The sequence below is a fragment of the Carassius auratus genome, chromosome 20 (assembly GCF_003368295.1).
Source record: "Carassius auratus strain Wakin chromosome 20, ASM336829v1, whole genome shotgun sequence".
Taxonomy (NCBI): domain Eukaryota; kingdom Metazoa; phylum Chordata; class Actinopteri; order Cypriniformes; family Cyprinidae; genus Carassius; species Carassius auratus.
The window spans coordinates 5,364,014-5,378,240 of NC_039262.1; the positions used below are offsets into that span (position 1 = coordinate 5,364,014).

General features: G+C 34.5%; 1 protein-coding gene across 4 annotated transcripts in view; it reads right to left on the reverse strand.

The window, feature by feature from the left end:
- Positions 1-14,227, reverse strand: part of LOC113120662 (dystrobrevin beta-like) — a 29,612-nt gene that overhangs the window by 5,763 nt on the left and 9,622 nt on the right. For 3 of the 4 annotated variants that reach the window (XM_026290622.1, XM_026290619.1, XM_026290620.1), the window contains exons 6-17: positions 14,103-14,188; positions 13,328-13,482; positions 12,730-12,835; positions 12,401-12,567; positions 8,782-8,906; positions 7,441-7,512; positions 5,619-5,705; positions 5,449-5,539; positions 5,180-5,253; positions 4,974-5,087; positions 3,298-3,394; positions 3,062-3,082 (exon numbers count right to left, since the gene is read on the reverse strand). In XM_026290622.1, coding sequence (XP_026146407.1) covers positions 3,062-3,082; positions 3,298-3,394; positions 4,974-5,087; positions 5,180-5,253; positions 5,449-5,539; positions 5,619-5,705; positions 7,441-7,512; positions 8,782-8,906; positions 12,401-12,567; positions 12,730-12,835; positions 13,328-13,482; positions 14,103-14,188 — 1,195 coding nt within the window. The remainder of the gene's footprint in view (positions 1-3,061; positions 3,083-3,297; positions 3,395-4,973; positions 5,088-5,179; positions 5,254-5,448; positions 5,540-5,618; positions 5,706-7,440; positions 7,513-8,781; positions 8,907-12,400; positions 12,568-12,729; positions 12,836-13,327; positions 13,483-14,102; positions 14,189-14,227) is intronic. The other variant, XM_026290623.1, reaches the window with a different exon arrangement.

Here is a 14,227-nt window from a genome sequence, read left to right on the forward strand (position 1 = left end):
TGGGGTATATTTGTAGCAATAGCCTAAAAAAACATTGTATGGGTCAAAATTATAAATTTTTATTTTATGCCAAATATCATTAGGATATTAAGTAAAGATCATGTTCCATGAAGATATTTTGGACATTTCCTAATCTAAATAAATCAAAACATAATTATTTATTAGTAATATGCATTGCTCAGAACTTAATTTGGACAATGGTAAAGGTGATTTTCTAAGTATTTAGATTTTTTTGCATCCTCAGATTCCAGATTTTCAAATAGCTGTATCTCAGCCAAATATTGTCAGATCATAATAAACCATACATCAATGGAAAGCAGTGCTTTAAGTGGCCCTAAAGAGGTGCAGGTACTCTATTATAGCGAATTATTATTATTATTATTATTTTTTGATGATTGATGATTCCCCTCATCCCCTGAGGTAACAACAACTATATTGAAGGGGTTTTATATACAGCAGTCAACAGGCGGCCTTAAAGGTGCTGTAGGGAACTTTTGTAAAAAAAATATTTTTTACATATTTTTTTAAACCTGTCATTATGTCCTGACAGTAGAATATGAGACAGATAATCTGTGAAAAAATCAAGCTCCTCTGGCTCCTCCCAGTGTCCTATTGCCATTTGCAGAAATTCATCCGCTCCCGGTAAAAAAACAACCAATCAGAGCTGCAGTCCGTAACTTTGTTTGTGTTCAAAATGTATATAATAAGCGAGTACACCATGAATCCATTTTCCAAACCGTGTTTTTGGCTTGTCCTGAATCACTAGGGTGCACCTATAATAAGTGTTTATATTCGGACTATTTTAGATTGCTTCGGGGGTACCGCAGCAGAGTAACCCAGTACCTTTGTGATTCTTCATAGACATAAACAGAGAGAAGTAGTTCTGGCTACGATGTTCTTCCGCAAGCAGTTCTGTTTATTAACCGCTAGAGCGTCAAAAGTTCCCTACTGCAGCTTTAATAATAAATCTTTTTATTAGTTTGTGGATTTGCTTGAGCTAGAAAGAACTACGGAACATAAATAAAATGTGCAAAAGGATTTAGAAAAAATACCCATAGAAAGAGCTACTGCATTTCTTCATTAGCTTGCGTCTGACCTCCAGCGATATCATTGCGGCTTGGTGGGATGTCAGCTAGCGAGTCAGCTGATTCTGAATTTTTTCTTTTAGTACTCAGAGTCTGAAGCAGTACTCAATTTCAGAATCTCAAATGATTCGCGATCCCTCTCCGAACTTCCGAACTGATTTAAATGATTCGCAAACCCACTCCGAACTCTCAAAATGATTCAAATGATTCGCGATCCCGCTCCTAACTCCCAAACTGGTTCAAATGAATCACGCTCCATACTCCGAACTCCCAAAATGACTCAAATGATTTGCAAACCCGCTTTGAACTCCCAAACTGACTCAAATGAATAACGCTTTGAACTCCCGAACTGACTCAAATGATTCACAAACCCGCTCCGAACTCCCGAACTGATTCAAAAGATCGTGATTCCCAAACTGACTCAAAAGATTCGCGAACCCGCTCCGAACTCTCGAATTGATTCAAATGATCCGCGATCCAGCTCCGAACTCCCAAACTGACTCAAATGATTCGCGATCCCCAAACTGACTAAAATGATTCGCGATCCCCAAACTGACTCAATTGATTCGCAATCCCGCTCCAAACTCGCGAACTGACTCAAATGATTCGCGAAGCGAAGCTGCTCTGCTTCTAAAGCTCTTGCAGCAGCTCAACACTGGTTTTCTCTGAGGTGGTCGGATCACATCAGATTGTGGTTAATCTTGCAGATCATGACTTATATCTACTCTTCCTCTCCCTGCAGTTTGGTAATATAAAGATTACTAATTTGAACTCCCACCTCTTCTGTGGGTTTTATTGTTCTGGGTCTGAATTTGGGCTCCTGGGGTCTCAAAAAAGTTACATTTTAAATCTCCAAGGTGAACGTTATGACAACACACTCTTAGAAAATAGGGTTCATTGGGGTTCTATATAGAACCATAGGGTTCTTTACTCAACTCCAAAGAACATTTTATGCTAAAAAGGTTCTAAAATGACAAGAAAGAACCCTTTTGGCACAAAGGTTCTTTAGGCTATTATTCATGCATATATTACATTATTCTGCAACATTTTGTATTTGTAATTAAATTATTGTTTGTAGTAACTTAATATCGCATTTTAATCATGCTGGCTTTTGGAGAAAAACTGAAATGGCACTCTTCGTGTGATATAAACTACATAAAATGATAAAAATATATACATTTTCTAACCAAATTTTGTGATCATTCACATGCATTCATAAATGCATTTGAATACACCGAATAATGCAGTGAAAGAACGCACTCAAAATGCACACCGCCACGCGCACTAGTATGACTTCATCGTGTAACTTTACATTAGCCTAGATGCGTGCACTTTTTAGGCATGATTTGTTTAGTTTTTTAATATACTTGATACTGTTAAAAGGCACATCATTAAAACAAAAAAAAAAGAGTTCACATAACACACCTAAACACGCTTGGAAAACGTAATTAGAACTAGCTACTAAATTAGTTAAAAATGCCTATCCATATACAGCTATGATTCGCATACCCCAAACTGACTCAAATCAGTGCTTTAAGTGGCCCAAAAGAGGTGTCGGTACTCTATTATAGCGAATTAGGAAGTGTGCATTGTGAAGAGTGCTCTGAAAAGCGGCAGCGCAGGCAAAGGATTAAAACCTCTATTAAAACAGATGTCCAAATGAGCGTACCGGTACGCTCAAGAGCTATATTTGGAAGTTGCGGTACTGGGTACCGGTGCGTACCAGCCCACTTAAAGCACTGATGGAAAGCATATTTATTCAGATTTCAGATTATGTATACATTCGAAAAACTGACACTTAAGACACTTAAGGTCACGAATCAAAAACTGCTATTCTAAAAACATTCTGTGCTATTCTACAGTCTAAATCTCCATTTATCTACATATTTATTTGTGTTAAATGTGCATAGCAAAATGAGTCTTTTATGAAATCACACAGTAATTTCTCTGACATGCACAGTAAAACACACACTTACAGCTTGTCTCTGCTCCTCATCCTGCAGGAACAGGAAAGATATGGAGGAAAAGAACACAGGGAGTGAAAACAGATGAGGAGAGCAAGTATTAACTCTATCAACTCTAATCCGAAAAGAGAAGAAGTGAAAAGTGGGAAACTAGATGAAGGCAGCAGCTCAGATGATAAACTCTAAAGAGAGTGACGCCCTCCAGTGGCTGAAATATCAGAGTGCAGCAGAAAGAGTGTCTGCTGTACCTTCAGTAGTTTCATGAGTCCTTCCAGCTGCACCATCAGCTCTCTCCTGCTCTCCTGAAGAGACGACATCCTCTGCTCCAGCTCATCCTTCCTCTGCCTGAAACACACAAAAAATACAATTTCTGAGAGAATGAGGTTTATTAGACCCAAGCCCTAAATCAAAACCATCATTCAGATTTAAACTACAACATGTTTTGGTAGATTTATTTTTACATTTTGAGAAGCGCTTCAATTGTCCTTTTTTTTTTTGGCATTTAATATACATTCAACATATATTTGAGGGAATATTTTCAAAAATGTGACCCTGCAAAACTTGTGCAGCAGAATTAAACACTTTTCCACAATTCTACACAAATTAAACTGGAACTGGTCCAACGGGAGAAGAATAATGGCAAAAAGGAAAACTGTCTAGTCAAAAAAGTAATGTAATTAATAATTTTATCAATTAATTTCATTATCAAAAACATTTTCTTCCAGTGATTTAGAGGGGGAAATTATTTTAGGATTTTATGACATTTTCCCAACAGTTTTTGAAAATAATGTCAATAATGAATCTTTTAAATAATGTTTTATAATAATAAATAAAAATGATGGTAATATTTTACAATAAGTTACCGTTTGTTAACAATAGGTAAAGAATTAACATGAACTAACAATTATAAATATATATATATATATATATATCAGCTGTGTATATATGTGTGTGTGTGTGTGTGTGTGTGTGTGTGTATGTATGTGTATATATATATATATATATATATATATATATATATATATATATATATATATATATATATATATATATATATATATTATATATTTATTTATTTATTATATACACAATATATAAAATATTAACAAACGGTAACTTATTGTAAAATATTACCATCATTTTTATTTATTATTATAAAACATTATTTAAAAGATACATTATTGACATTATTTTCAATATATATATATATATATATATATATATTATCCATTTGTTAAAGTTATTTAATGAAAGTATAATTGGTCATATTTTAATTCACAGTGCATCAACTAATTTTAACAAATACAAAATGATACAAAAAATGTATCAGCACAAGAACAAGTTAGTTCAGTTCAGTTGCTAAGGAAACATTTCTCATTTTCATTTAGTTTAACTTGATGTAAGTTACTCAAATTAAAGTTTAGTAAAATTATTAAAAACGGACATCTGAGTTTCAATGCTATTTGATATCTGTGTGTGTGTGTGTGTGTGTGTGTGTGGTCCGGATAAACTGCATGCTGTAAAACCCAAATGTCTGCACAAGGATCACTAAAATGTGTAATTTTTTGACCATGTGGCGACATTCCTGGTCTCTATGAGGAAAAATTACTTAGAAGTAACACTAAACAATGTTTTTTTAAATATACAATGTTTTCTGTGAAGCCTGTGTTCAGGGGTAGGAGATAAAATACACAGTTTATATAGTATAGAAATCATTATGTCTATGGAAATTCCCTGTAAATCTAAAACCCAACATGTGTGTGTGTGTGTGTGTGTGTGAGTGTGAGAGACAGTGTGTGTGTGTGTGTGTGTGTGTTGTGTGTATGTGTGTGTGTTTGTGTGTGTGTGTGTGTGTGTGTGTTTGTGTGAGTGTGTGAGTGTGTGTGTGTGTGTGTGTGTGTGTGTGTGTGTGTGTGTGTGGTACCTGAGCTGCCTGAGTTCTGCCAGCAGGGTCGGGTTTTGTTGGACTCTCTCTGGAGTCGGCTGACATGCCTGTTCATGCTCCTCTCGCAAACGCTGAATCTCCTGCAAAATCTCCCTGAAGACACACACAGCATTACCTTTCACACACTCTTTCACTGAGACTGAAATCCAAAAGCACTGGATGTGAATCTTCATGAGCGTGAGTACCGGTTCTTGCTCTCCAGCTGCATGATCAGATCTCTCTGCTGTTTGTTGGTGTCGCAGCTGACGTCCGAAGGTCTCTGTCAAACACAAGAGCAGGAATAGACAAATATGACTGTGCATTTGCTTAACTGTCCCAAAATGAGACCTAAACGTTTCTTTGATGATAAACGTAATGTTAAAAGTCGATTTAAGTGTTTTTCAATCCTAGAAGGCATCTTGTAAATGCGTAGTGAGCATAATTTGGAGAGAGATAGTAAATGTGTGTAACTCACTCCTGTGTGTCCAGGATCCGTGGCCAGACGAGAGGCATAACGAGCGATGAGTTTGTGCTCTTCATCTGTTCGGGTAGGACTGTCTAACGCACTACAAACACGCACAGAAAACATTATTACATTTACATTTACAATAACCTCAGGAGACACACACACACACACACACTCACCGTGGGCTGCTCTGGAGCTTGTTCACATACGCTGCGATCAGAGCATGTTCCTCATTCAAACGCTGAGCTGCGGCGAGAGTCGGCGGTCTACACATACAAATTGAATTAAAAAGCAAATTACAGACTCAAACAGGTTTTGTATGAGAGACAGTACTGCAATTTGTATTAGCAACGTGTCTATGCTCCAAAATTAATGTAATAACATAATTTACATGTTTCATCAAATAAAAAATGACATTTATTAAAATACTAATTATTTAATAATTTTTAGGAATGTATATTATTGGACCAATATTGGAATCTGCTGACAATGGCTTTAAATGTAAATATCGGCATTGGCCCGATAAAGGTCAGAAGCTATAGTTTTAAAAAAATTAAAAACATGACACTTTAAATTATTTGATATATACTTACTGATTTATTCATTAATGTGTAATGTGTTATATTTTTTCAATAAATTATGAACTCAGAATTTTTACAACTCTTTTTCTTTAGGCCACTTACAAATGTTTAATGTTGAGGTGACTATTGCATCTTTCTGAAAAATATGCAGTGACTAATATACATTTTATTTATACTTATTTTCTAATCTGCAATATACTGTCATTATAAAAGAACTTTATTTTTGTTTATTTAATTCTAGCAAATAAGTTCTTGTTAAAAACTAACCATAATTAAAAATAATTATATATCGCTATCGGCAATCGGCCAAAATGAGTTGAAAATTATCAGCATATCTGATATAGGCCAAATCCAATATTGTGGATTCCTAATAATAATGGTTGGTGGTGTTGTACAAATTTATATATACTGTATTTAAAAAAGTACATATGAAAACATCATTAAAATATAATTTTACCATTTTATTAAAGTCATTTTTTCCCATTGAGGACGTAATATTACAGCCAAACCATCCTGATGTGACCTTCTACTGCAAATCAATTTAACTGTAGAATTTTAGTCATTTTAAACGAAAAAAAAAAAAAAATAGAAAAAAATTCCAAAGTTAAAACCTGATATTTGGTCAAATGTTTTAATTAAATTGCTTTACCATATAAAACTAGGCTACTATATTTTAAAAGACAATATATGCAATGTTTTTCAAAGTATTTATTTTATTTTTAAACTTTTCTTTTTCCCAGCAAAGTTGTAATAACAACACCTACCAATCTTACAGTGTTGTTGATAATTGAAATTAAACATTTATTTTTACTCATGAATTATTAATTATTGAATGAGAGCTTTTTAAAAATGAGCAAGCACAATTTTTAACAGAGAAATCACAATTAGATTCGTTTGTTCACCATTCACCCAAGTAGTAGTAATAGTAGCAACTGTTTTTAATGAAAATGTAAATACCGTTTCAAGGCATGTAAAAAAAAAAAAAAAAAAAAAAAAAAAAAAATTATATATATACATATATATATATATATATATATATATATATATATAGAGAGAGAGAGAGAGAGAGAGAGAGAGAGAGAGAGAGAGAGAGAGTTGGCAATTTTAATATTGGACCCTGAAAATGCTGATATTAAACTTGTAATTGCTTATAATGTCAATAACCAATATATGAAATTATAAAATATATGACATTATAAAAATAAGCTTGATTTACTTTATTAGGAAATATTTTAGTTTGTATTTTACAAGTGATTACAGGCATCGCAACACTGTGTATAACAAGAAATATTTATTTTGAAATCTGTGTGTATTAGAAATAATAAATATATGAGTGTCGAAACAAATAATTAATTTCTCACATATAAAACACTTTGAACTGATTGATCTGAAAGGTCAAAGGTCAAGAGCAGGTGTTCACCTCTTCGTGGGGCTGGAGCCTGCAGACGGAGGCAGGACTGGTTCATTCATGTTTCCTATTGGACGGGGAGGACTAGAGGAAAAAAAACACAATCACATGGGTCAACACCACCCAGCATCACATCGACCGAATTAAATCAAATACTTGCTTCTTACTCATTTTTAAGGTGCTGATTCCAAAAATAATGCCCGTTTTGCTTAAACACAACACACTTACTAACAAAATATGATGCATTTTGTAGCTTTTTTTTTTTTTTGCTTTTGACAAACATTTGTAAAGTGAAGTTTTGTATTATCCCTTAATCACCAGGGAAAAAAACACAATAAAGACATAATTTCCAAGTCAGGTTACAAATATTTGTTCAGTTCATAGACATTTCACTGCTTATGTTAATGTGTCTGATTTGTTATTTTAAGTACATTAAAGTTCATACATACACACATATTTACTTAAATATATATTAAATAAAAAGATTTTAATTTTTTTTTTTTTTAAACAAAAAGAGAAAGAAAGAAAGACAGAAGCTCTATGTAATGGAAAGTTTTATTTTTTACGTTTATTTCTTTCAAATCAGCAGACGTTTTTTTCAAGATGCAGGGCTATGTAATATATAATCCATAACATAAGGTAAGATTACATAACATAAGACTGAATATTTCATAATATGTATATTAGATACATATATAGATATGTATGTATAACTATTTTAAACAACATATTTTCATTATTATTCATGCATAGTTTCACATTCATTGATAGACAAGGAATATCTATATAATTAAAAAAAATGTCATATTTAATTTGTCACACTGTAGTGAACTACAAAAAAACAATAAGGTGATTATACACTCAAGTATACTTTTAACTAAAAGCTGAATTGATGTTAATAAAAGTTCATGGACACTTACAGAATTTCTCTCTTACACATACACCCATGCATTCAGGATAAATGAAACATTATACTGTTCAACTGACCCAAATTCACACACACACACACACACACACACACACACCGGTCAGTCATGCAAAACTAAGAGACTGAAGCAACACAGACAGAACAGAGAGAGACACAGAGCATGATTCCTGGGAAAAAACAGACAGATCGAGACAAACAGACACCAGAATGAAGACAAAATCATAACTGACCTCACGTCTGAAAGCAGATAATAAAAGCAAACTCCTTCTCTGTCTCTGACGAGTGATCGTGTCTGACCCTCATCAATGTGTCCACAGAGACAATGTGATCATGTGATGTCAGGAACCAATAGAAACATTCCCGACACTTCCAAAATGGCCACAGACAGAGGGCTCTGTGTGTGTGTGTGTGTGTGACTGTCTTACACTATATTGGACAGGTTGAGGGGTTTCTCAGGGTATTCTGGGTAGACGGGGTGGGACGGCTCTCTGCTCGGCACACAGCCCAAGGATTTACTGATGGCACGACCCAACTTCTTAGCTGGAGATTTCTGTAACAAACACACACAAATATGAGGAACCAAAACTAAAACTAAAAACCTCCAAAAGACATGAAAAGTGTCCACTTGTATATTTTCACACTGTTTCAGATTAAATAACAGATTCATTTGTATAAAGAAATGCACAATTAGTATAGACATTTCAATAGTTTTTCAGCCTGTGGGAAGCCTGCACAATAAAAAGCATCATGAAAACATTAAAACAACCATAAAAGTTTGGGGTTATTACATTTATTTTATTCAGCAAGGATGCATTAAATTGATCAAAGTTGACAGTAAATTCTACTTTATAAAAATCAAGCAATCCTGAAAAAAGAAATGCATTGCAGTTTTCATAAAAATATTAAGCACAAATATTTGCAACATTGATAGTAATAAAAATGTGTTTTAGAGCAGCAAATCGGCATATTAGAATGATTTCTGAAGGATCATATGACACTTTACAATATATTGAAATTTTAATTCATAGTAATATTTTACTAATATATATATATATATATATATAGATATATATATATATAGATATATATATATATATATATATATATATATATATATATATATATATATATAGATATATATATATATATAGATATATATATATATATAGATATATATAGATATATATATATATATATATATCTATATATATATATATCCTACCGACCCCAAAGATTTGAATGGTAGTGTAGAAATGTAAATTTGCTAAAGAAAGCTTTTATAAATGTTATTAATTCTTATATATACATATATACATACTCAGAGATGCTCACAAGTCTCTGAGCTAGAGTCCAAGTCCAAGTTATTATATTAAGTCTCTGGTTATAATAAATGTTGCATCACATACAGCGACCCATCCAAGCTGCTTAGAACACTGCATAGCTATATATATAAGGAATTCAAAGCATGTAATATGTTATTATAACAACTCTATCTATTAGCATTCAGTATCAGCTTTGATTTTGGTATATAATCAGTGTAAACAGGCTATTGCAAAATGACAAAAACACCAAGAATGCTTTACTTTTAAGTTAATATATGTATTTTGCATTGTAGCATGAACACACTGTAGAGTACAGACCAAAAATTAAGAAAGACCAAATATGGTCAAACATCACATTGTAGCTAAATGCAAAACGCTATTGCAACGAACCAAACAATGTGAAATATACGAAGAGTTCAGATGCAAAAGCCTCTAAGTGCAATCTGAAATTTTCGTCTAGAATGATCATTTTTATAAAGCTTGTATATTTCAGTTCAATAATTTCACTTAAATCACAATGCAAATTTATTGTAATTTAAGTGAAATTACTAAACTTAAATATACAAGCTTTATAAAAATTATCATTCTAGAAGAAAATTTCAGATTGCACTTAGAGGCTTTTGCATCTGAACTCTTCATACTATCCACAAAAATTAACACACTACAGGGCGTGCAGAATTATTAGGCACGTTGATTTTGATAATTTTTTATTGTGCCTTGGAATAAATAATGATCAGAAAATCAACGTGCCTAATAATTCTGCATGCACTGTACACTTCCTTATGATAGAGAATCCTCAATTATTTGTTATTTACTTAGTAGCTGGATAGCACAACATTCAAACGCCCAACATTTTTAGAGTAAATGTGAATCAACTGACCAACTTATGGCCTGTAACTTGTTAAAAACAAAATGTTTAGAAATAATAAATACAGTCTCAAGCACGTGTCATATTTCTATGGCAACCAGTTACCAGAGCTTCAGTGAGGGACCGCCAAACCGCGCTTTAGATTTTACAATATAAATTAACAGTCTTGTTTAATCTTATGTTTTAGTGGTCAAATTCAGACTCTATGCAGAGCAGAGAGCACAGAGATGATAGCAAAATAAATAACGTCAGCAGTCATGGTACTGAACGAAGGATCGTTATATAAAATTTCCACACTTTTAAAAACGTTTTTTTCCCACACTTTTTGAAAGGGTCCTACAGAACACCATACAACAAGTTTTAATCAAACGATCATTTATTGTTCATAAGGAAGACAGACATTTGGAGTTAACCTCCCGTAACTTTAGGTAGTAGCTAAGCAAGAAGCAAGCTAAGGGATGGTCAATGCTGGCTAAACATGTTTACTGACCTATCAGGATGCGTTTTCAGATGCCTGATAAAATTTGATGTGGTTGAGCCTGAATCTTTTATCCTGATATTGCATATTTTGCATTGAGCACTTCTTCTGTTTGTGCCGTCCTGTTTGAAGTTTTTAAAACCAAAGCTAACAATGAATGGCACAGCAGTCGACATGTTTGTTCATTCGTTGTCCTCTGTGTGGCTGCGCCCACACGCAGCAGATAGTAGTACGTCACGTGTTACGTGGGCAGGTTATATAGGTAACAGAGGGATGGAATAACAGGGAGCTCATCAGACGTTTACTAAAAATTAACATTGTTCACGAGTCCCGTAGCTCGAGTCCGAGTCGAGTCTGAAGTCACTTTGTGTGCGACTTAAGTCGCACTTGAGTCCGAGTCTCAAACTTAAGTCTCCATCTCTGTACATACTAAGGGGCAGTTGAATGCTTGAATCAGATTGGCTGACGAATGTTTTGAGGTGTTCAATTATTTTCTGGGAAACAAACGGCGAATGTAGTTCAAGGCAGCTCTCTTGACCGCATTACAGTTCCATATCACTTTGCATAGTTAACAGTAATAACGGTCACAAAGTTTGCACAAAAAGGTGCTGTCAGTGCTGCCCTGACGATTTTATCAGTTAGCCTTTATAGTGTAGCAACTTTAAGCCTACACATGAAATTTCTCACTAGCGATGTAATAACAGCACTGTTTAGAGACGGTGCAGCAGAAGAGTGTTTGGAGACGCACAGAGGTACGTAAGCCTAATTCATACAAGCTCTCTCTCTATTTCTTTCTCTCTGTGTGTCTCTGTCTCTCTCACTCTCTTTCTAATGTCTTCTTAACTGCATTAGAATGCTATTAACGGCTCAAGCCTCCATTACCAGCTTTAAAACAATGTTTTGTTACTAGCAAAACAGGCATTTGATGAGACGCGGAAGAAATAATCCTACTCACAATAGCGATTTAAATACAAAAACCAGACGAATCCCTTTAAATATATCATCGGATCGATGTCTTGAGGTGTGGTTACCATACTATAAGTGGAATAATTGACTCCGGACTGTTGAATTATTAGAAAAATAATGCATTATTTTTCTAATAATTCAATGGCCTGTCATCAATTATTCCTTACATATATATTTGTTCATTTTTTAAGTCTTTGCAAACCAAATTTTATTGCAGTTCAGTTCATATAGCAGTACTTTTAAATAAAAAAAGTGCACAATACACATATGACATATCACATATTGAATGCATAACTGAATTTTGTGCATAATGTGATTAATTGCAGACAATCATATGGTTAATCATGATTTTCGTTGCCCAGTATATATAAATAAACAAATATGAGATGAGCACTGTAGCTGATCCTCACCCAGGACGAATGCTCCTTCATCTCGTGCTGGTTGTTGTGGTTTCCACTCTCATGACCTCGCCAGAAACAGTTCTGACACAGCTGATAATTAAAGCACTGCTGACAGCGGTAACGAAATCCCATCATGCCCTCCGACCGACAGAACGAACACGCCACCGGATGATAGACTGACAAACAGAGACAGATTCAATGTGCTGGAATATACAAATATTAAATTAGAAAATGAATGTTCATGATTGGAGACCAGTAAAAATTCTAGCTTTGTCACGGCAGCATAAATAAGTGCGAGTAATATGAATAATTAAGCGTATTATTATTCAGTGTGTTACCGTTCTCCACGTTTGCCAGCCGATGCAGCAGAGGAAGCCAAATGAGACACTGAGGAGGAGAATCTGACATCAGAGTATCCAGAAACATGTTCAGCATCACCTTCTTCTGTTAAACACACACACACACACACACACACACACACACACAGACTCAGAAATGCATCCATGACAGAACTTTTGCACATTTACACATAGGATGTTGCTATGTGTATAATGTAGCATTCAGGGCTTGTGTTTAATATATAAAAAAAAATCTGAACTATACTTGTTCAAGTTACTTGATACTTGAAGTTCAAGTTCAATTAAACCCACTGATAAGAAGGCAATACACAAAAAAAATTACAATAGCAATATCTGGCTTTCCAAGGTCAATTGCGGGATCTCTCAAAAACATTGTGATTATAATTTTTCCGTAACTGAGAATCCGGCACCAGGTTCAAACTTTAAGTTCAGATGCATGATTTGAAGTATTATTACTTCATCATTACATCAGTCACACAGTCTAACACTCAATGTTCAGACCTATGAGCATTAATAGTCAGGTTTATGCAAACACCACTACCAACAGAAAGAGAAGAAACGAGTGTGGAATTGTTACTTGTTGAGGAAAGCAGGATCTGGCGAAGTGATCCATGTAGCCAAAGGACGGCCCCTCAAATACGCCAGTGGGCGGCTTCAGCGCCTCCCGCAGGAAGTGGTCAAACTTGGACATCACCATCGCACCATGAGTATCAGATATCTGGGAGAAAATATCTAACACACACACACAAACACACTCGTTACATCGGCAACAGCACTGAAAAAGATCTTTATTCAGTGCTTTACACTGCACTGAATAAAGATATTCCCTGCATCTGAAAACAAATACTTCCTTAATATATAGCAGGTTAACGTATGCCAAAAGCGTAGTTTGTTTAAATTCGATGGACACTTTACTATCCCATGAGGCCATGGAGAGGATTTATGATTGGCTATACTGTATAGAACATACTTTTTTTAATGGCTGCAAAGCAAATTCAAATTCAAATGTAGAAGCTATTTAAACAGTATGTGATTTTGGATACTGTCTTTAATGCAGAATTTGAAATTGTTTTACGTTTGGAGAAGTTTGCATAATTGATTCTATTATTTTCACTACTCCAACTTGCAAAAATGTTTCAGTCCCATGACCTCCATCACACTCAAACGAATGCAAAATCAGCACAATTAAACCACAGCATGCCAATCCTCACATCAGACAAACAGACATCAACACATTTGGAGATCCTCCCATTCCTAAGACACCTAGAAAACAAGCGCCTAATGAATAAAGGTGACTGGGTTTGGTTTGTCCACTAGTGGGCATCACTGCTGAAGCCGCAGCATGAACTTACAGCGAAGTTTATCAACTAGTTTCCCTCCACACAGCACCGAGAGCATCACTTTCACAGAAAACACCGTCATCCTTCCCTGAGCATCACTGCAAAACACACACAGTTACACCGTCAAATCAACGGAT